This window comes from Choloepus didactylus, chromosome 7 (assembly GCF_015220235.1).
Source record: "Choloepus didactylus isolate mChoDid1 chromosome 7, mChoDid1.pri, whole genome shotgun sequence".
NCBI lineage: Eukaryota > Metazoa > Chordata > Mammalia > Pilosa > Megalonychidae > Choloepus > Choloepus didactylus.
This window is the reverse complement of record NC_051313.1, coordinates 112497454-112518087: the sequence shown is the minus strand read 5'-3', so window position 1 is coordinate 112518087 and position 20634 is coordinate 112497454. Positions and strand designations below refer to the sequence as shown.

General features: G+C 40.2%; 1 protein-coding gene across 2 annotated transcripts in view; it reads left to right on the top strand.

The window, feature by feature from the left end:
- Window positions 1-19412, top strand: part of DNAH8 (dynein axonemal heavy chain 8) — a 323187-nt gene extending 303775 nt beyond the window's left edge. For both annotated transcript variants that reach the window (XM_037842901.1, XM_037842900.1), the window contains 4 exons: window positions 1173-1325; window positions 1402-1591; window positions 12798-12919; window positions 19057-19412. In XM_037842901.1, the coding sequence (XP_037698829.1) occupies window positions 1173-1325; window positions 1402-1591; window positions 12798-12919; window positions 19057-19344 (753 nt within the window). In that variant the 3' untranslated portion in view covers window positions 19345-19412. The remainder of the gene's footprint in view (window positions 1-1172; window positions 1326-1401; window positions 1592-12797; window positions 12920-19056) is intronic.
- Window positions 19413-20634: the final 1222 nt, after the last annotated feature.

The following is a 20634-nucleotide window of genomic DNA, read 5'->3' as shown; positions in this document are numbered from 1 at the left end:
ATTGGCCTGGTGGGTTAGAGACCTCCACAAGCATGTTTGATTACGATTTTAATATTACTTGCTCCACCTGCACACATACTCCTGTTTCCCTTTGAGTATGTGCCTGCCCCCTTATCACTCACCCACTTGAAGTGGCCCAGCTTCAGTAAAGCAGATGTGCCCATTGCTGATTATGAAACTGCCATGCAGGAGACCTATTCTGTAAATGAGAAGGAGGGTATAGATGACTCCGAGGCCTAGTCATCTCTAATATTTCATGACTCAAGAAAGGACAGAGTGTCCTATCGTTTACTGGCTTTCTGGTGATTCTTTGGACTAGTTTATCACTCTAAATTCTTTCCCAGTCCATGTCTATACTTATCCCTCTTATTCTGGCATTTCTTCAATCGTGGCCAGCCAAAAGTTCAAAACTCTTTATGAGTTCCTGCTGGTATTTATAGTTAATCTTTTCTTGGGTGGATGTCACTAAATTGAAACCTGTATATGTATTGGCTTATTTTCCAATAATTGTTATATTTTATTGTTCCCACAACCAGAGGCTTTTATTGATCTCTTCAAAATGGACAATAAATGATATACCAAAAGGAACAAATGACAGGTGCTTAATGGCTTTCCCACAAAGCCAAATATTTTCAATGATTAGATTAGGAAAGGCTCTCTTTAATCACCCTAGCCAAGGCAACAATAAGCTTAGGAAACTTCAGTCAGTCATATTCATTGGCCACTGTTCTATAAAGATTTTAGCTGTATCAACTTTCTGTGACATTTCTAATAACGACTCAGCAAGTATTATGAAAAAAGATTTCCAAACTGTACTTATAAAGGTTAGATTGCAAAAGAATATTTAACTGATACTTAGTACTTAATCATTTGAAAGGAAAGAAAAGGTACAATTTATTTCAACCTTTTAAAGTACATTTCCAATTATCAATAGAATACAATCAGTAGGAAATAAAAATCATTTTAGTTGAACAGTAGTTTTTGAAGCCCAGAAAAATGGAGAATTTAATGGCTGGTTTGGTTCTGCAGGAGATATTTTAGAGTTCATTTGGGCTGGTAGAGGCAAAAATGAGATAAATCCAGAGGAAGAAGAATAGAGAAAGGAGAGGTCATTCAAAAAGAAGTAACAGACAAGAACAGTTTCTTTTATTGCATTGTATGCTTTGTTTTAGGTAAAAGCTCGTTTGATAAAGATGGGACATCTTAATTCAATGAATATATTTCTTAGACAAGAAATTGACAGAATGCAAAAAGTCATCTCAATACTTCGCCAAAGCCTGAGTGATCTAAAATTGGCCATTGAAGGAACAATCATTATGAGTGAGGTGAGCTGTTCTTATCTCAGTAGTCATTTCTATTTTTTGTTGATTTTTCTTATTCAAATAACTTTATCTTCTTCAGAACTTGAGAGACGCCCTGGACAACATGTATGATGCTCGTATACCTCAACTCTGGAAAAGAGTGTCCTGGGATTCGTCTACACTGGGCTTCTGGTTTACTGAGCTTTTGGAAAGAAATGCTCAGTTTTCTACTTGGATATTTGATGGAAGACCTAACGTGTTTTGGATGACCGGTTTCTTTAATCCCCAAGGTATGTGTTCATCAGAGAGTGGTCAAGCCTGAAACAGGTGCATGGTCATGTAGCAGCACTGAGTAAGTGTATATACTACGTTAAACAGTGTGGAGGAACAAGCTTGCTGTGTCCGGGAAATACGTTTTCAAAGATTGGGGAATGCAGACAACCCTTCTGTATGTGCTTTACAAGTTCAGTCTGAAATTCTTCCTACTACATTGCTTCTATAATATGGTGACAAAACCTTCCCTATTTCTTCTCACCTTCTTCCAAAAGCCATCAATGTGTGGTTAGGACACATGAAGTAGTAAAAAAGTTTCTCTCAAACCTTAGTTTTTAATGCTTGTGAAAATTAAAAAACACCAAACAAATATAACAGAAATTGTTGCCAGAGTTCAGGAAATTAGACTGATTTCAAAAATGATCATGTGGTAAAAGTTGTATTTGGTGAGCTTTGGGAGTCTTTCCCTACCTCAGTTCCTTTTTTCTGAAAGAGTTCTTTGTGATGTGACTTCATTTACTCTGTCATTCTGGAAATATTTTTTGAGAAAGTTACTGGCTTGATGCCATAGAGTTCATAAGGTCCAGAAACATAACTTTTTGTCTTACTACACTATGGTTTTACTTCAACTAACTGGCTAAAATGAAAAGATGCAGGATTCCACAGTTGAGCACCTTGTATAGCTCCATCTGTAATACAATCTAAAAACATTCAAGTTTATAGTTGAGAATTAATTACTGCTACTCTTAGCAATATGGTTGAATCTCGTACAATAATGTTGAGTGAAGGATTCAAAAAGAAAACATTACATTTATACAAAGTATAAAAATAAGCAAAATGGATCTCTGGCGTTAAAAATCAGGATAGTGGTGCCCTTGGGAGGGGTAGTGATTGTAAGAGGGGAATTCTGGGGGTCTGGGAATGTTCTTTATCTGGATATTGTTAATATGGCTATATTCCCTTGATGAAAATTCTTCAAGCTGTACATTTATGACTTGTGTACTTTTCTTTGTGTAATACTTCAATAAACAGTTTACTTTAAAAGTATTCATTTATTATCTTTCATAAATATACATTCCTTCACTTCATGCCTTTTCAACTGCCTTAAAATTTTCTAAATTTAAAACACTAACAATGGTGATTTTTATGAGTATACCAAATTATATATAGTCTATTATTATGCCAGTAGACTTTAGATTTGTAAAGGACAGCTCCCAGCTTTAATTTATCTATTTTTCTCTCAAAATTTCCATCAAGTATGGGGAGAAAATTTTTTATTATTGTTCTCAGATTTCTACATATGAGTCTCTTTCCTCCTTATTAGCTTTCAATCTGAGTAAGTTGTCGCCAGGTAATTCCTGGATTGGTAGCCCAAAGAAATAGCATTTAACAATAAGGATTGTTTAGCCACCTGGCATTTGCCAGGCCCACTGCTAGATGCTTTCAGTTGAGAGAGATTTGAGACCCAAACCCTGCTCTAAAGGAGCTCATAATCTGGTTTATGCAACAGGCACATCAGCAAATTTAAAGTAATGTGGTAAGTGCTCCACCAGTGTAAGAACTAAGTGCAATGGTGGTGCAGAGGACAGAGATGAATTCTGCAGAGGCAGAGCTTGGGAAGAGCTTCACACAGGAAGCAGTACTCACTACTGAGGGTTGGTTCGGGCAGGGGAGTGAGGAAAGGGCATTCCAGGCAGATGCAAGAGCCTAAAAGGAAATGAGCCATGGCTGCTGCTTAGGAAGTAGGAGCAGGGATAGTGGAGAATGATGCCTGGGAAGTGTTATGGAGGATGGATTATGAAGAGCCTTGCAGGGGAATTTGGGTTTATCATAAAGGCAATGGGGAGTCCTCAAAGACCAGAAGATAATTCCTGGAGGAGATAGAAAGTGGGAGTCCAGAACAATGAGAATGCTTCCAGGTGCAAGAGAAACAGCATGGGACCTTAACGAGGTGCAGAGGCAAGGACAGATTTGATGGAGTGATTCATGGGGATCTTTGAGTGAGTACAGAATGGCAGTGGTTTAGAGTGACGTGAGGTGCAAGGTACAAGACAGGGATCATGGGAAGGGGACAGGTGGGAGGAAAGGAAAGGGGCACTGTATTTGTCACGATAGTGCTGGTAGGGCCACCAGGTAGAAAGGTATTTTGACAGGTTTGGAGTTCCAGAGAGGGATAATGACCAGTGATTTTTAAAATGTGGGATCATTAGTGTATTTTTGATATTCAGAAATCGAGAGAGTGGGTTTGGTTCATCCCCAGCTTTCTGTAGACCCAGATAACTAAGTTTTACATCACAGCACACAATTTCTTTCAGTGATTGCTTTTTTCGCCACTGAAACTGTAGCTTAAAACAGCCAAGCATTAATATGGACTCATCTTTCATTGTTAATATTTGTTAAGAAAGGTTACAAACTGAACAATATTAAAAGAATACAAATGTAGATGTATGTTTCAGTTAACTTATTATTTGCCTTTACTTGTTAATAATATTAATCCTTTATCTTTTCTTCATCTCTGTTTTCAAGAGAAGCTTTGATTCTTTCTCTCATGGTACTCCATGTCTTGGAAAGCCCCAGACTTAATCAAGCATCTACTCTTTACACACAAGCACACACACACCCTTATCTATGATTGCTTTCTGCTAAAGACTGGAGGTAAATTTTTCTTGCACCCTAATCACTTCTCTGCATCTTTCTCCTTCTCTTGATATCAGGGACAGATTACTTTCTGTTCCACATCACTTGGCCAAATCTGGAAAACGTAAACGATTACGGCAACTCTGTGCATGTTTACAGGGCAAATAGATAGTCCTTTCCAACTGGAAGACAATCTGGCCACTATTTGACATCAACAATTGATTTTTCAACATGAGTGTATTTCCTGGGTTTTATTACTTCTAACCCAGACCCCTTCAATGAAATAATTAATTCATTTGGCTCAGAAAATTTTTTAAAACATTTGAGTAAAACACAGTGCAGTTTGCAAGGAGACCGTACTTTCATCACAAATAAGTATAGTCAAAATCATCTACAATATAAAGAAGATTATAAAACATTTGAAAATTATTTATTAACATATAACCATTTGTTTTATCATCTTATAATGTAATATGACCCTTGATACTGTTTGTGTGTATCCTGTTGTGCCCCTGGTGATTGTCCCTCAGGCCTAAGTGACTTTGAAGTCCACGCTACCCTAAGAACAGGTGACATGCCTCATTTGTCCCCTGGTCAGTGTCTGAGCTCACACTGTTTTATAGCTCTGCTTGTTTGCCTTATGGGTGGCCTGATATTTTGTCAGGCATATTTGAGGAGGCTGAGTCAGCCACTGTGAAGCTAAGCTGGTATTTCAGTCCCCTTCACAATCATTTCTGCAGCAATTGATGAGCTCAACTGTGTGGCAATTAGATTTGATTATTAAAATGGTCAAGCTCTCTGTATCTGTGATGCTATACTCTTTGTCTGATGGTTATAACTTCTCAGTGCGTGGATATGCCTCGCAGCTGATTACTCAGGCCCAGGAGAACCTTTATGCTCCATTGATTTTCCCATCAGTCATTGGTACACATATTAAGATTGTGCTTTTTGGGGTTCTCAGAGGATTTCTTTGGTCTTGTTATCCCACAGATATACCTTTTCAGTGTATCATGCACATATGATTTACATTCTCGTGTGTGTGTGTGTGTGTGTGTGCACATGCACACTACATGCAGGGATATGTTTAAACCCAGAGAATATGAATTTTCATGAGCCTGACTTCCCAGGGTATTGACTGCCTTTCAGAGCCTCCTAATTTATAGCCATGCTTTGACATCTGATGTTAGGTATGACTCACAGGTGCTGCTAATGAAACGGAGGCAGGGGCCGAACGTGTTCCTCCCAACTGGTCCAGGTCTTACACCTCTATATTAGACTGAGCTGTGCAACACCATTATTTTCCAAATATTTAACTCAGTCTGGCGCTTGATGCCATTTTGATGCAAAATTGCACTAATTTTTTCTATTTTTTTCTCAGTGTCTTGGACAAACCTTGGCAGTCTGTTGTAGCAGATGTTGGTAACACAGATAAAAAGATTTTCAGTTAGAGGGGATTTTGCTAAAGGAAGACAGACCATGGGATATTTTTGTCCTGTTATCTTGTGTTTACTGTAAAAATCATGTACAACCTCTTGTTGTACTCAGGGATACATCATTAGCTAGCAGCAATTTCTGAATGCTTGCCTTGAGGATAGTTATAAAAGCCTGCCGTTTGTTGAGGTAGCTAAATGCACCAGGGGTTAATTGAACATTAGGATTGGAGGGGCTGGGGGATTTCTTCTAGTCTAGTAACAACAACAGCCCTGTAGCTACTGTTTGCCACCAGAATTGCCCCTAACATCTGGGGGAATCAGGTGAATAGACCCCAAGCTCCTAAAAATCAGTTTGAGTGACAGCACTAACCTGCCCTGTCTCCAAATTACAGAACTATAGGACTGTGGACATCTTAGGAATGCCTCTAGCAGCCTCAAATTCACCTTTGGTTCTTGAACCATGTGGTTTAAACAGTTTGCTCCAGAGTGAATAACAACCCATCCTCCTTGCTTTGGGTGCACAGGTTGTAGTCACAACCACACCTCTTGTAATTCTAGCCTCTACACATGGTTACCTTCCGTGCAAACCACTCAATCCCTTGTAATCTAGCCAGCCTCCATCACTCTACTAAAACTGCTATCTTCAAGGCCACCAAATCAAGTGACCTTCCTACCATCTTCATTCCCCTTGACCGTAGTTTGGGCTGTTGATTCTTGAAGCTCTTCCATCCCTTGGTTTCCATCCTTGCCTTTCCTCAGTTTTCCTTTTACCTTTCTGCTCTTGGCCCTCCCTCTCTTCATACACCTCCACTGATAACCTCAGCTATTCTCCCAAATGCAGCCACTCATCTCTACCTATGACTGATTCATCTAAAGTCCTTGTGTGGTATGATATTCTGATCCCTCACTTCTAGCTGCCAATGTGGGATATGCCATCCTGCTGGGAATCTCACTAGTGCCACAGTCTAGTCATCTTCAGGTCATCAGGATTCTGCTATGTTTGTGCACTGTCCTGAAGATCACCTGAACTCTCTTGAATGGTCCCCTCACGTCCAAACAGTTTAGAAAAGGGAAACCAAGAGAGTGTAGTGTCAAGGAAAGCAAGTAAAGGGGTGGGGGTGGGGGGTGGGGGAGGATAAGTAATGACAAATTCTGCCCGAGATCAAGAAAGATAGGTCCAAGACTGGTCAGATGGCTTTATTAATAAGGAAGTTGTTAGCAAGAGAAGTCTCAGTGGAGTGGATGGGGAGGTGGGGTGTCAGATTTAAAGGTGAGTGAGAAATGAGGAAATGGAGAGGAAAGAGTGAGTATGGAGAACATGGATAATTGTCTTGAGAAATTTGACTTTGAAGAGGAAAAGCAAATTGGAGGAATAGTTGTAGGAATAAAAGTTCTTGTTCTTTTGATGATAGGTGAGGCTTGAGCATGTTCAAATATTGATAGGAAGGAGCCAGTATATATACGGAGAGAGAGGCCAAAGTTCCCAGAGAGGAGGTAAAAGAGGAAGGAAGGAATGGTATGTGCTCACAAATGGAAAGATTTGCTCCAGACAGGTAGAGGGACTCCTCGCCCGTTATAACAAGAATAAGAAGGAAGGAGTGAGCATAGAGGTGAATTAGTAGGTGGTGGCAAGAAGTGAAGGGAGTTCCCATCAGAAGATTTCTGTTTTATCTTTGAAGAAGGAAGTGAGGTCAGGTTGGGAGCAAGAAGGTGGTAGAGGAGAGATTTAAGGAGAGTGGCAGAAGTTTGAGAAATAGGGCTAATGAGGGGAACATGAAAAGATTTCTTGGTAGCTTTGAGAATCCAGTTGAGGCTGGAGGAGGTAAACAGATAGATAGTTGTGTGATGGTCTCTGTTATCATTCAGCAGCCTGGTAAATGTGTAAGAAGGTGGACATTTGGATTCATCCAAAATTGGGCTTTTGCTGGGCAAGTGATTAAAGGATGGATCTAGACCAAAAGGGAAGAGAGGAAGAAGGGTGGAGTTGAGGAAAAGGTTATGGGCTTGATGAGGTCAAGAAACTGAGGATCAGGACACTGAATGAGTATTGAAGAGACTCAGGTGATGGCAGAGTCCTCAGTGAAGGGGGCAGCACCAGGGAGATGGGTATGTGACACGGGACAATGAGGAGAGGGGCATGTGGACAGAAGGCCTGATTGTCAAAGCAGCAGAGGTTCTCGCAAGAAGGTGTAAATGGGGCAGGTTAGTGGAAAGGGCCCTGTCTTCAGGGTTGAGTCAGGTTCCAACCAGGGCGAGAAGGTGGGAAGAACGTTCTGTGAGGAGGTGGAAGATGTAGGAGAGTTTGTTAAACACATAACCACGCCAGAGGGAACAGTGGAGAGGTTTTGGAGGGAGGGGAGAAGTGGGAGTTCCCATCAAGAGAAAGGAAGCATAACCTAGCAGAAAAGACAGATCAGTGCAGGGAAGGAGTTAACATTTTGGAATGTGAGAAATGGAGGGTTTAGCTGATCCCAAATTTGCCAAGAGAACTAGTTTAGCTCTGTCCTTTTTTTTTTTATTTTTTTTATTTTTTTTAATAAGAGTCAACCATGGCCTGGATTAATGACATTTCAGAGAACATGTGCGTCTGAGGGGTTCCTGAAAGGAATCGGCTGGTACTACTGACAGCCTTCCTAATATTTTGCTTGTATAATGAGGCATTTCCCTTCATACTTGTCAACTTTGTTCTTAAAACAGATTTTGGGGTCAACGTCTTGTCATTGACCTGTCTTTCATATCTTTTTTATGGAAGCAGTGGTTCTCAGCCCTGCCTGCATATTCGAATCACCTGGGGAGCCTTTATTAACTGCTGTACTAATGCCTGGAGCCCCAGACCAGTTACCTCAGAACCTCTGGGGATCAGGCCTCTAGAGTCTGCACATTCAATTTTCTTAAAAGCTCCCTAAATCATTCTAATCTGTGAAGATCCATGGCCTTCGACCTTTGCTGCCCAGGATGTGGCCCACCAACCAGAAGCATCAGCAACACCTGGGGGCTTGATAGAAATGCAGAATCTCAGGCCCCACCCTTGACCTCCTGAATCAGAACCTGTGCTATAACGAGACACCCCCTCCTACATGATTGTGGTAAACTAAGGTTTGAGAAGCTCTGCCTTTAAAAATACTGATGCCTAGATCCCACCACTAGGGATTCTGATTTAATTGATCCAGAGTGGCCTGGGCATTAGGAGTTTTAAAAGTTTCTCAGGTTATTCTAATTTTCAGCAAAGTTTGCACTTCCTGCCTTAAAGCATCTTTAAGCAAAGCTTCAGGGAGGGTGCCCAGGGCATTTTTATTCACTTGGGTTGACCAACATGGTCTTTGTTTAATGATTTCTGACCATTTATTTAACTTACCAGTGAACTCTATTTGCTTCTCATTTTGGGGAAAAACTGCCTGTCATAAACTTGCAGCAGGAACATCATTTCTCCTCATCTCTGAAGATGCTGCTGGGAGTCTTGGTAACTTATCAGACAGGAAATACTGCACAACTTAAGGCCTGTTAGATAAGGACCAGTTCATTTGTTAAAGGAAAGAAAAGTTGCTTATTTTTGGTATAGGACCATCATTACAGAATACTAAAGTTATTCCTTATAAAATCAAGAAGAACAACCTTTCTGATTGGTTATTTCTTTCATCTTTTCTAACACCTTGTATGAAATGATACCTAAAGTATTCAACATCTTTCTTTAAGTCAACTGGTTTTACTAGTCAAACAACAGTAATTAGCTTTCTGAAATGTTGGATTACTAAGTATTATAGAATTAAGATGCAATAAATGTTACTTTAGACCCGAGTTTCCAAAGTATAGTCCTAACTTAAAAGTGATTTTTTTAAAAGAACAACTTGACAAGTTTTTAAGAACTCATTATACTGTATGATTTGAAGGGAAAAAAATTTTTAAGCATCTCATTAGGTCACATGAATAGTCAAATCACCTATTTATCATGTGGGTAGTAAAATCTCATGAAGAACAGAAGGTTATTATTGTTGAAGATTTTCCCAACTTTTTTGCTCCTCACTTAACTTCAGAGTAAACATGTGAATGTATGAATCATTTCTACCACTAATGATTGAAATTCAGTTTAAGAATTGGTTCCATAACAGAAGTACTGCTTTCCAACTTTTATAAAGAAAAATATAGCAGTGTTCTTTTAAAATTATTCAGGCTTCAGAAAACACAGATTTTCATTCCATTAGACTTAATACCAGTCTACAAGAAAGATTGTCATTCATTTTTAAATTCAATAATGAACAATTTAGTGGATTTGCCAGTCTTTAAATTCCACAAGACCACATTCTTTTTAGGAAGACAAAATAAGAACTATCAAGACTTGCAAAAATATTTATCTTCTCCATGTTCTCTGAGCAGGAATGGCCCTTGGAACAGTTCCTTGCCCTCCACTCCCAGGCCTCAAATATATTTATTTATCATTTTCCTTTCTTCATAGCTAATAGAAGTAGTAACATTGCACAACTTTCATCTCGTTTTAGACTCCATGAGAGAACGGGTGGTGCCTTTGTACTTGTACTTAGACTTTGCATCTATGTCCTCTTGCCCTTAATAGCTCAAGGTATAGCATAAGTGGGTTCTGGATTCCATCCATTAACACATTAAGAGTTGCTTCCCCAGCATTAGGAGGCTTATTTCTTCAGTCAGCTAGACAACATCATGCATGTTCCTCAGAAGGGAGAAGATAGGAGATCGAGCCTCCTCATGAGGTATTATGCAGTCTTTTAATTGCACTAGAACTTTTCAGAGCTTTCTGACACTCACTGAAGTCTTTGGAATGGTCATTACTTAAGAAAGAATCAAGTTCATTTCTCATCTTGTGCACATGACATTGTCCTGAGTGCCATATGGAGTAAGGTCAAATTTTCAACTTAGTTGGAACATTAATAGGTTATAGAACAATTCAGTTATTCAAGTTGGGCAGATGGATAGTTGGGACCAGGATTCATACCTTGTAGATTCACAGACCAGTGATGAATTCCGAAATACAGTAAAATATGGTCAATTTAATTCTAAATACTCTACTTGGAGATACAGTCCCTAAAATGCCACATGGATGCACATTTAATGTTGAATGATGAAAGTGACACTTTCATGGAATGAGTTAGAAGGGAGAATTGGAATTTATTATTGTGATCATATATACCACTGTTAACTTTACTGCTAAAGTATAGGATCCCCAATGTTTAAAGTTTAAGTCAGCATAATCATGTGCTCAAGTGATTCACACCGAGTATGTGGTGTTGGCCAGCATTTGCTGCCAGGCAAACTTCCACTATGTTTTCCACCACCAATAGTGAACATTTTATATCATAAAATGTACATAATACAATTATTTTAAGAGAGTACATGGTTCTACATACTGTGGCCTCTTTTTAAACTTAATAGTACTTAATGCATTATGCTTAATGAAACTCTCAGTTTCATGAAATTTTAACTTTATAAAAATCACCTATAAAAGTCCAACCAGTTACTCTGGTTGATTGATCAATTTTTCTTTTGGGTTAATTTTTCTTTTGGCTCTTCTTTAGCACTCCAAATCTTGTTTTAGTGAGCACTCAGAGTAAGCTTTATAAGATGCAAATACAACCAGATCATTTGCCTGCTTAAAATACTCAGTGACTTCCTATCATCCAGAGAATCAATCCAAACAATGAAACTAGGTATTTAAGACCCTGGAAAATCACATCTCTACTTATGGTCTAACCTTATCAGCCATTGTTGCCTCACCTTTAGCCTAGACCTTCATGCGTCTGCACATGCTGTTCCTCTAACTGGAGTTGTCCCATCTGGCAAACACCCATGTGTCTTTCAAGAGTCATCTTCAACCTCACCTCCATGAAGGCTTCCCTGAACCAGTTCCTTAAGTGGTGATCTTTGTTCATACCTCTGTTCATAATGACATATGAACTTGTGCTGTATGTCTTTGTTTATTAGTCTGTCTCCCTCCACCCTCCCTCTTGACTGAGCTCCTTGAATGCAGAGTCCATGGATGGTTTGGGTTTGTCAAATGAGATTTGACAAATGAATGAATGAATGAGTGGTTCCCCAAGTGTCTAATTTCAAAACCAGGGAGGGACTTGGGAATGGGGAGAACTTGACTCTCTCAGTAAGCCATGCTAGAGTGGCTCTCTCTCCTACTCCAAGGGATCTTACTTCAGCACCTGTAATTATGCCTTGCAATTCCTCCTCCTTATCCCCCACCTCCATTCTAACCCAATAAAAATATTATCACATATGTGTTGGTTTGTAAATAATAGTTCTCAGAGCTCACTAATACAGGAGTTAGCAAGGAATGCACAACTTCCAAAATTTTACTTTCTGGAGAACCTCATGATCTTCAGTTTTAATCTAGAGGCCAAAATATATAGGTCATTTATTTTCCAAATAAATTTTCCTAAGGTAAATTTTCCTAAGGTTTTGTAGACCACATTGAAATAGGGTATAGTTTCTAACATCAAATGCAGCTCTGCAAGAATGGCTTCTCTTATTGAATTGAATGGACATAGTTTGCAAATATTAAGTTTAAGAAAGGCCACAGTATGCAGAACCATGTATTGTCTTAAAATAATTGTATTATGCACATTAAAACATGTAGCTTTCCTTTCCGGTGTGATTGCTTTGTTTGATCAAGTTGAAAGTCAGGTTTTCTACTTTGGCATTATGTCTTATTTCCTTAGACTAAATAAAATTACTCCATTTTAGCAAATAGAAACTTGAAAATGGTTTGATTCGAGTTTTAATTGGAATGCTGTTCTCCGAATATTTCACAATTCCAGTCTTATTCTTCAGTAACCTCCTTCTACTAGAGATTATGAGCCAGGACTGGGCTACAACCCTTATAAACTTGAGCAGTTGAAATCCCAGCAGATTTCAAACCAAGGCCCCATCGGAGGGGGAAAGGGTGTTGCTTTCCTGCTGTCAGCTGGTGAGGAATACTTAGCTCATTACAGTCCCCCATAAAGAAAAATAAAACATTAAAGAAATGCCCTCCCTGAGGGTTGGTCTCAAGGGAAAACTCTTGGGCTGAGCATGTATTTGGCGATTGATAAACAAGCTACACTTAACATTGCTTTCTCCTCATTTCTAAAATGGACTGCACCAAAGCATCCAAATCTTTCCTCTTGTTTTTTCTTTTAAGGCTTCCTCACAGCAATGAGGCAAGAAGTGACCCGGGCCCACAAAGGTTGGGCCCTGGACTCAGTGACGATCCACAATGAAGTTCTGCGGCAGACCAAGGAGGAGATCACGATGCCGCCCGCGGTAGGTGCCTCAGGGCAGTGGCAGGGGCAGACCTGGATCTGGGCTGAAGGTTCAAGTTCTTCCCAATTTCAACCTTTATAGCTTCAGTTAAGTCCATTAACTTTGCAGTCAGAGGTTTCCTCAGTTGTAATCCAGAGACCTCCATGCCAAAGCCTCCTCTGTCGGCTAGAGTGGGAGGTTAACGGCAAAGTCTGGCCAGTACTGAGAACTCCGCAGACTGCATTTTTAATAATTACAAGTTAGGCTTGTGTTTGCTGAAATGGGTTTTTCACATGTCTCCAGCTGCTACTGTGGGATCCTCACAGAACTGATGAGTGTTGAGGGTAGTCAAGTCTAACTGGACTGGCAGTCCGTAGGCCTGAGGCCAGTTCCAACACTGCCCCCAGTAGCTACAGGACCCTGGCAGAGGGATATCTGGCCCAGGAAAGGGCAGGGGCCTGGGGACAAGCAGACACCATCTGGAGCTTCTGCTTTGACACCTATCTGCTCCATGAACTTGGGTAACTTCTGTAACTTGTTTGAGCCTCAACTCCTTCATCTGTAAGATAAGGATAATAATTCAACAAAAAAGGTGGTTTTGGGAATTAAGCGGGATTATTTATGCTTGGTGCCAGCCCCAAGCATAATAAATATTAGTCCCCTTTTCCCTTTCTCTCATTTTCATTCCCTCATATATCAAAGAAGGGGGATGGACCAACTTCTGAATTCCCTTCTAACTATGACTTTTTAAAGTTCCGAGACTGAAAGTTGCCTAGAGCGGGACACAATTTACAGTAAGATGGTACCTAAGTGTTCACATTCTTTGTTTAGTTAATGTTTCCTACTGAGTTAATGGTGGTAACTGTGTGTCCTGATTTTTTGAAACTATCTGTGGTTTTACTGTGAAACCACTTGCCTTTTTTTGGTTCAAAAACACAGTCCTGGAGACAGAAGAAGATGGTGGCATAGAGAGGAGTGGAAGCTAGTTTGTCCTCCTGGAACAACTAAATAAACAACCAGGAACAACTAGTAAATAATCTGGAATAACTGCGGGGGGACAAACATGACTGTCCACTCCATATACCAACCTGAATTGGGAAGAATGCCCGAGATTGCAGCATAAAATCTGTAAGTAAAAACTGCAGATTCAAGCCAGAAGCCCCCTCCCCCCATGGCCTGAACTGCAAAGCCTTGCAGCGCTAGAGAGCAGCACTCTCCCAGCAAGCAAATATAGCTCAGCTGAGCTCCAACTGGGGATTTAATTAGCAAGCATGGACTGCTTAATACAATCTATGAATTCCCCAAAAAGCAGACAGAGGCTTTTGGTGATGACTGACCTTGGAGAGCCGGAGGGTGGCTGTGGACTGACCCTGAAGGGGGCTTTCTGTCCCTTTTTTGGCTCAGTGGAGAAAGCCTCAGCCATTTTCAGTTCCCAACACTGACCCAGACAAGGATGGAGATAGCACAGGCAGAGAGACTATTCAAATGCTAATGACCTCTCCCTAGGGGGTGGGGTATCTTCCCTAAGAGGAAAGAGGTGAGACCCAGCTCTACTACCCACCTTTCATTCAGAACCAGACCCCAGAGCCTGGGGGAAAATAGCCACAGGCCATACCTCCTTACACCAGTCTGGAGCTACTAGGCTGATGGGTGCCACCTGCTCGGCAGAAAAGCAAAATGACTTGAGGCCTTACAGAGTATACCAATCTTCTAAGACACTCTCAGGGAAACTGGATACTATTCTCTCCTTCCAAGACCAGAGCTTGTTCTGGTCTGGGAAAACCTGATTGGGGTAACTAAGGAAATCAGATGCCTAGACAACAGAAAACTACAACCTACACTAAAAAAAATGAAGTTATGGCCCTGTAAAAGGAAAAAACTTACACTTCAACTGAGATACAGGAATTTAAACAATTAATAGTAAATCAACCCCCTGCGTGGGATCAGACACCCAGGGGAGTCAATCTCCCTGGCAACGTGGAATATGACTCCTGGGGAGGAATGTAGACCCGGCATCATGGGATGGAGAACATCTTCTTGACCAAAAGGGGGATGTGAAAAGAAATGAAATAAGCTTCAGTGGCAGAGAGATTCCAAAAGGAGCTGAGAGGTCACTCTGGTGGGCACTCTTACGCACAATTTAGACAACCCTTTTTAGGTTCTAAAGAATTGGGGTAGATGGTGGTAGATATCTGAAACTATCAAACTACAACCCAGAACCCATGAATCTTGAAGACAATTGTATAAAAATGTAGCTTATGAGGGGTGACAATGGGATTGGGAAAGCCATAAAAGGACCACACTCCCCTTTGTCTAGTTTATGGATGGATGAGTAGAAAAATAGGGGAAGGAAACAAACAAACAAACAGACAGACAAAGGTACCCAGTGTTCTTTTTTACTTTAATTGCTCTTTTTTAACTTTAATTATTATTATTGTTATTTTTGTGTGTGTGGTAATGAAGGTGTCAGGGATTGATTTAGGTGATGAATGTACAACTATGTAATGGTACTGTGAACAATCGAATGTACAATTTGTTTTGTATGACTGCGTGGTATGTGAATATATCTCAATAAAATGAAGATTTAAAAAAATAGTAAATCAGTTCAAAAAGTTTAGGGAAGATATGGCAAAAGAGATGAAACATGTAATGAAAACACTGTGCATACATAAGGTAGAAATCGAAAGTTTGAAAAAACAACTGGCAGAATCTATATAAATGAAAGCCTCAACACAAGAGATGAAAGACACAACAGAAACATACAACAGCAGATCTCAAGAGGCAGAAGAAAAGACTCAGGAACTGGAGAACAAGGCACCTGAAAGCCTACACACAAAAGAACAGATAAAGAATGAAAAATATGAGCAACATCTCCAGGAATTTGAGGACAAAATGAAATGTGGGAATGTACGTGTCATTTGTGTCCCAGAGGAGAAAAGAAGGGAAAAGGGGCAGAAGCGATAGCAGAGGAAATAACCAATGAAAATTTCCCATCCCTTATGAAAGACATAAAATTACAGATCCAAGAAATGCAGCATACCGCAAACAGATCTGAATAGGCCTACACCAAGACACCTAATAATCAGATTGTCGAACGTCAGAGATAAAGAGAGAATCCTGAAAGGAGCAAGAGAAAAGCGATCCATTACATACAAAGGAAGCTTGATAAGACTATGTGCAGATTTCTCAATAGAATCCATGGAGGCAAGAAGGAAGTAGGGTGATATATTTAAGATACTAAAAGAGAAAAACCACCAGCTAAGAATTCTATATCCAGCAAAACTGTCCTTCAGATATGAGGGAGAGCTTAAAATATTCTCTAACAGACAATGACAGTTTGTGAACAAGATACCTGCTCTACAGGAAACAATAAAGAAAGCACTGCAGATAGAAAGGAAAGACAGGAGTGAGAGGTTTGGAAAACTATTTTGGGATATAGTAGCACAGCAATGTAAGTACACTGAACAAAGATGACTGTGAGCATGGTTGAAAGAGGAAGGTTAGGGGCATGTGGGACACCAGAACAAAAGATGAAAGATAAAGACTAGGACTGTATAACTCAGTGAAACCTAAGGTGCTCAACAATTGTAATAAAAGGTATAAATATGTTTTTACACAAAGTAGAACAAATGAATGTCAACATTGCAAGGTGTTAAAAATAGGGTGGGAGTGGGGGGAAATACAATCAATGCAAACTAGAGGCTATAATTAACAGAAACATTGTATTATGCTTCCTTTAATATAACAAAGGCAATATACCAAAGCTAAATGCATTATGGAGCGGGGGTGGACATATGGCAAAGGTATGGGACTCCTGGCATTGGTGATGTTGTCTGACTCTTTATTCTACTTTAGTTTAATACTATCTTTCCTTTTATTGCTTTCCAGCTGTCGTGGGGGTTTTTTCCTCTCTCTCTTTCTTTTTTCTTTTTCTTTTGTCCCCCTACCTTCTTTGACTCTTCCTCCTTATTTGTGGAAGAAGTGGAGATGTCCTTAAATAGATAGTGGCAATCGTGCTGAATACATAAATATGTGACTATACAGGAAACCAACGATTATTTACTTAGGACAGAATGTATGGTGTGTGAACAAAACAGTCTTAAAAAAATGTATTGATGAAGAAAACTTGAGGGCACTATATTGAGTGAAATAAGACAAACACCTAAGGATAAATATTGCAGGGTCTCACTGATACGAACTAACTATAATATGTAAACTCATAGACATGAAATACAAGTTACCAGGATATAGAACGAGGCTAAAGAATGGGGAGCGGTTGCTTATTATGAGCAGAATGTTCAACTAGGGTGAATTTAAACGTTTGGAAATGGACAGAGGTGATGGTACCACGTTGTGCGAATAACAGTGCTGAATGGTGTGTGAAGGTGGTGGAAAGGGGAAGCTCAGAGTCACGTATGTTACCAGAAGGAAGGGTGGAGGTTAAAAGATGGGAATGTATAAAACAGTGAATCTTGTGGTGGGCAATGTCCATGATTAACTGTACACATATTAGAAATCTCTCTCATGAACTAGAACAAATGTATGGCATTATAACTAGAAGTTAATAATAGCGGGGCATATAAGAAAAAAATATATACCTATTACAAACTATATACTACAGTTAGTGGTATTTTAACATTGTTTCATCAACAGTAACAAATGTACTATACCAAAACTTTGAATCAGTAATGGAAGGGGGGTGGTTAGGGGTATGAGAGGATTTGAGTTTCCTTTTTTTGTCTTTATTTATTTTCTGGAGTAATGGAAACATTCTAAAGATTTTAAAAAAATTGATTGTGGTGATGGATGCACAGCTGTATGATGGTACCATGGGCAATTGATTGTACACTTTGGATCTTTGGATAATTGTGTGGTATGTGAACAAACTCAATAAAAAAATTAATATATATATATATATATATAGTTCTCATACTGGCCCACACTAGAGGAGTACAGAAAACACTCTGCAACTAATCTCAATCTCTTTTATTATAATCTACATTTATTTCCCCTCACTCGATCTTCATTGCTAATAGAAAAACGGACTCCATCTTAAATCTGTTTTACTATCTTTACATGACCATTGGAGTCTCCCCGGTCATTCCTCCTTAGCCTTCCTTTTTTATTGAAGACATGTTCTTTGGCTCCCTGCTGCCTATAGATAGTTCAGACTCCAGCTTGGCATCCAGACTCTTCCACGTTCAAGCCATAGCTTATTTTTTAACCATTGAATCCTCTGCTAAATAAAATGCTTGGGCCTTTCCACCCACCTGCCTTTCTCTGTAGTCCTGCTCTTGCCTGGGTTGCCCACCCTCTCTTCTTTGTCTTTCCAAAAGCAGCCCTAAGGCCCACCCACTGCCCTCTCTTCCACAAAGGCCCCTGAACCCTACAGCCCACAGTGACCTTTCACCTCAGAGGTCACTTAAACTTAGTTCCATTCACCTTGGCAGCCCCTGTAGCAAGAGTATGCTGCTATTCAATTCATGTCTTTTTTAAAAAAAATTTCCATGTGTGCATGTCTTGTCCCCCTGATTTAATAGTGAGGACCTCGAGGCAAGTCCTATTTTGTAAAAGAGAAACACCAGGAAGGGACAGTAAGACACTGCCGAACCAGCTCCCTCTCCCTGTCCCTGCGGTACCAGACCTGGCCTCTAGGGGGTGCTCTGACTCTCCTGCTAGCCACACCCGGCCGCAACAAATATCACTTCATCCTTTAACTGAAATCAAGTGGAGCCACAGCTTGGCTCAGCCAGCACAGACTGGGGATCCTGCATGTGACCCCCATCTTCAAATCCTGTTCCGTGTTCCCGCCCTACACCAAATTAGACCATTACTCTTGGAGACTTTTAGCTCATGGCAGAGGTGATTTGTCACTGCTGGCTAACTCTGTTGTGCCAAGCAGGCCACCCCTATGCTCAAATAACCAATAACAGAAACATTTCTATAGTGCTCATAGACTCATGATATGCTGCAGGGGAAAATTTGGCTCAATATTGCACTAATGTAACGTGCCCAGTGGTGCTTTCTTCCTTTAGTAGCGTTTTAAGACCGATGTATGTTTTCTTTCCAAACTGCCAACCTTTATCACAGTAATGGATGCTCATCTCTCTGTACCTAATTTTTTAGAAATCCTATTACTGTATGCTTGATTCTTCCAGGAAGGCGTGTATATTTATGGGCTCTACATGGATGGAGCTGCCTGGGACAGACGGAACGGGAAGCTCACAGAATCCACCCCCAAGGTCCTGTTCACACAGCTGCCCGTGTTGCACATCTTTGCCATTAACTCCACAGCACCCAAGGACCCCAAGCTGTACGTGTGTCCCATTTACAAAAAGCCGCGGCGCACAGACCTGACCTTCATTACCGTGGTGTATTTGAGAACAGTCTTGTCCCCAGATCACTGGATCCTGAGAGGAGTGGCCCTTTTGTGTGACATCAAGTAAGTTCGTTTCCACTTGCTGAGGGCACCAGGAGCCACAGAAATGGCTAGTCTTATTGAGAGATGTGATGATATGAGTATTTTTCTCCCTGATAATAGCTTGATTATTCTCTTCTAAATTAAAAAACTTGATGTTCTATGATAGCTTGTGTTTTTTTTTTCTTTTATCAGTATTCAAAAGGACAATTCTAAAATAATACTTTTGATTCCAGGAAATCCTATTTCATTATGATTATTTTTAAGATAAAGCCCTATCTTCAAGTTAGAGCATTTTGAAAGGTTTTGGATTTCAAAAATGTAAAACCAAGTGAGGGTTTGTTACATCCTAAAAGGAGCCTGGTGGATACCAATTTTTCCTGCAAATGAAAACATCCTAAAAGGAGCCTGGTGGATACCAATTTTTCCTGCAAATGAAAAGTCTACCCATGTACGCATTGTGCCTATGTGTGACCCTTTGCTCTTTGGCTTCTGGCTGTCTGCACTCCATGAGCAAATGGAAACTGGAGTGGTCAAGTCAGTAGCCCTCAGGGTTATAGCTGTGTGGTGTGAAGTGTTTGAGACAGAAAATTCACTGGGATGCCTGTTCTTGTAATTTATTTTAATTTAATATTGTTTTTTATTGCTTTTGGGGTCTGGAGAATTCAGAGTCACTAGCTCTTCCCCCCACAAAACCCCAATTCTGCAGGAAATAATGAAACACACTTTTCTAGGCAGCAAATGGAGAAGGAAAAACAAACTCCAGCAAATGAAATTAGGTTACATGCTGAATGCCTTAAGAAGCAAAGTCTTTAAAAAGTGAAGCTATTTCTTATTCTGTAGCTAGTCTGAAACTCAGTCTGAGCCTTTATTTCCTGTTAAAGGAAATTGTCAATTTAACAAAACAGATGGGCTCTTCTATGGAATGCTCATGCAGCTCCAGGAGAGCGAGGAAGAGTCTCTGCTAGTCTTCCCATCTGCAGTCCTTTGGCTTGCCCCCAGCGAAATTAACAAACCTCATTCCCTCTGTCTATTCTGAAGGAGGGGAGTGTTTCAAATTGCCTCGCTCCTCTTTTATCTTCCTGTCACCCTGATCAGGGATGCCAATGGTAAACAAAATGAAGTGGCCCAACCAGAGCCTAGGTTTTGCCCCGTGAGGTGTTCAGAAAAAACCCCAGAGGAAACTCCGCCACAGTCTAGTGTATTTTCAAACGGATAGAAAATATATTAAGTAATGCAGTTGTACAGTGACCTCAGGTATGCTCCTGATCATGAATCAATATAAAGCCATAGAACTTTGCAAGGCAAACAAATAAAG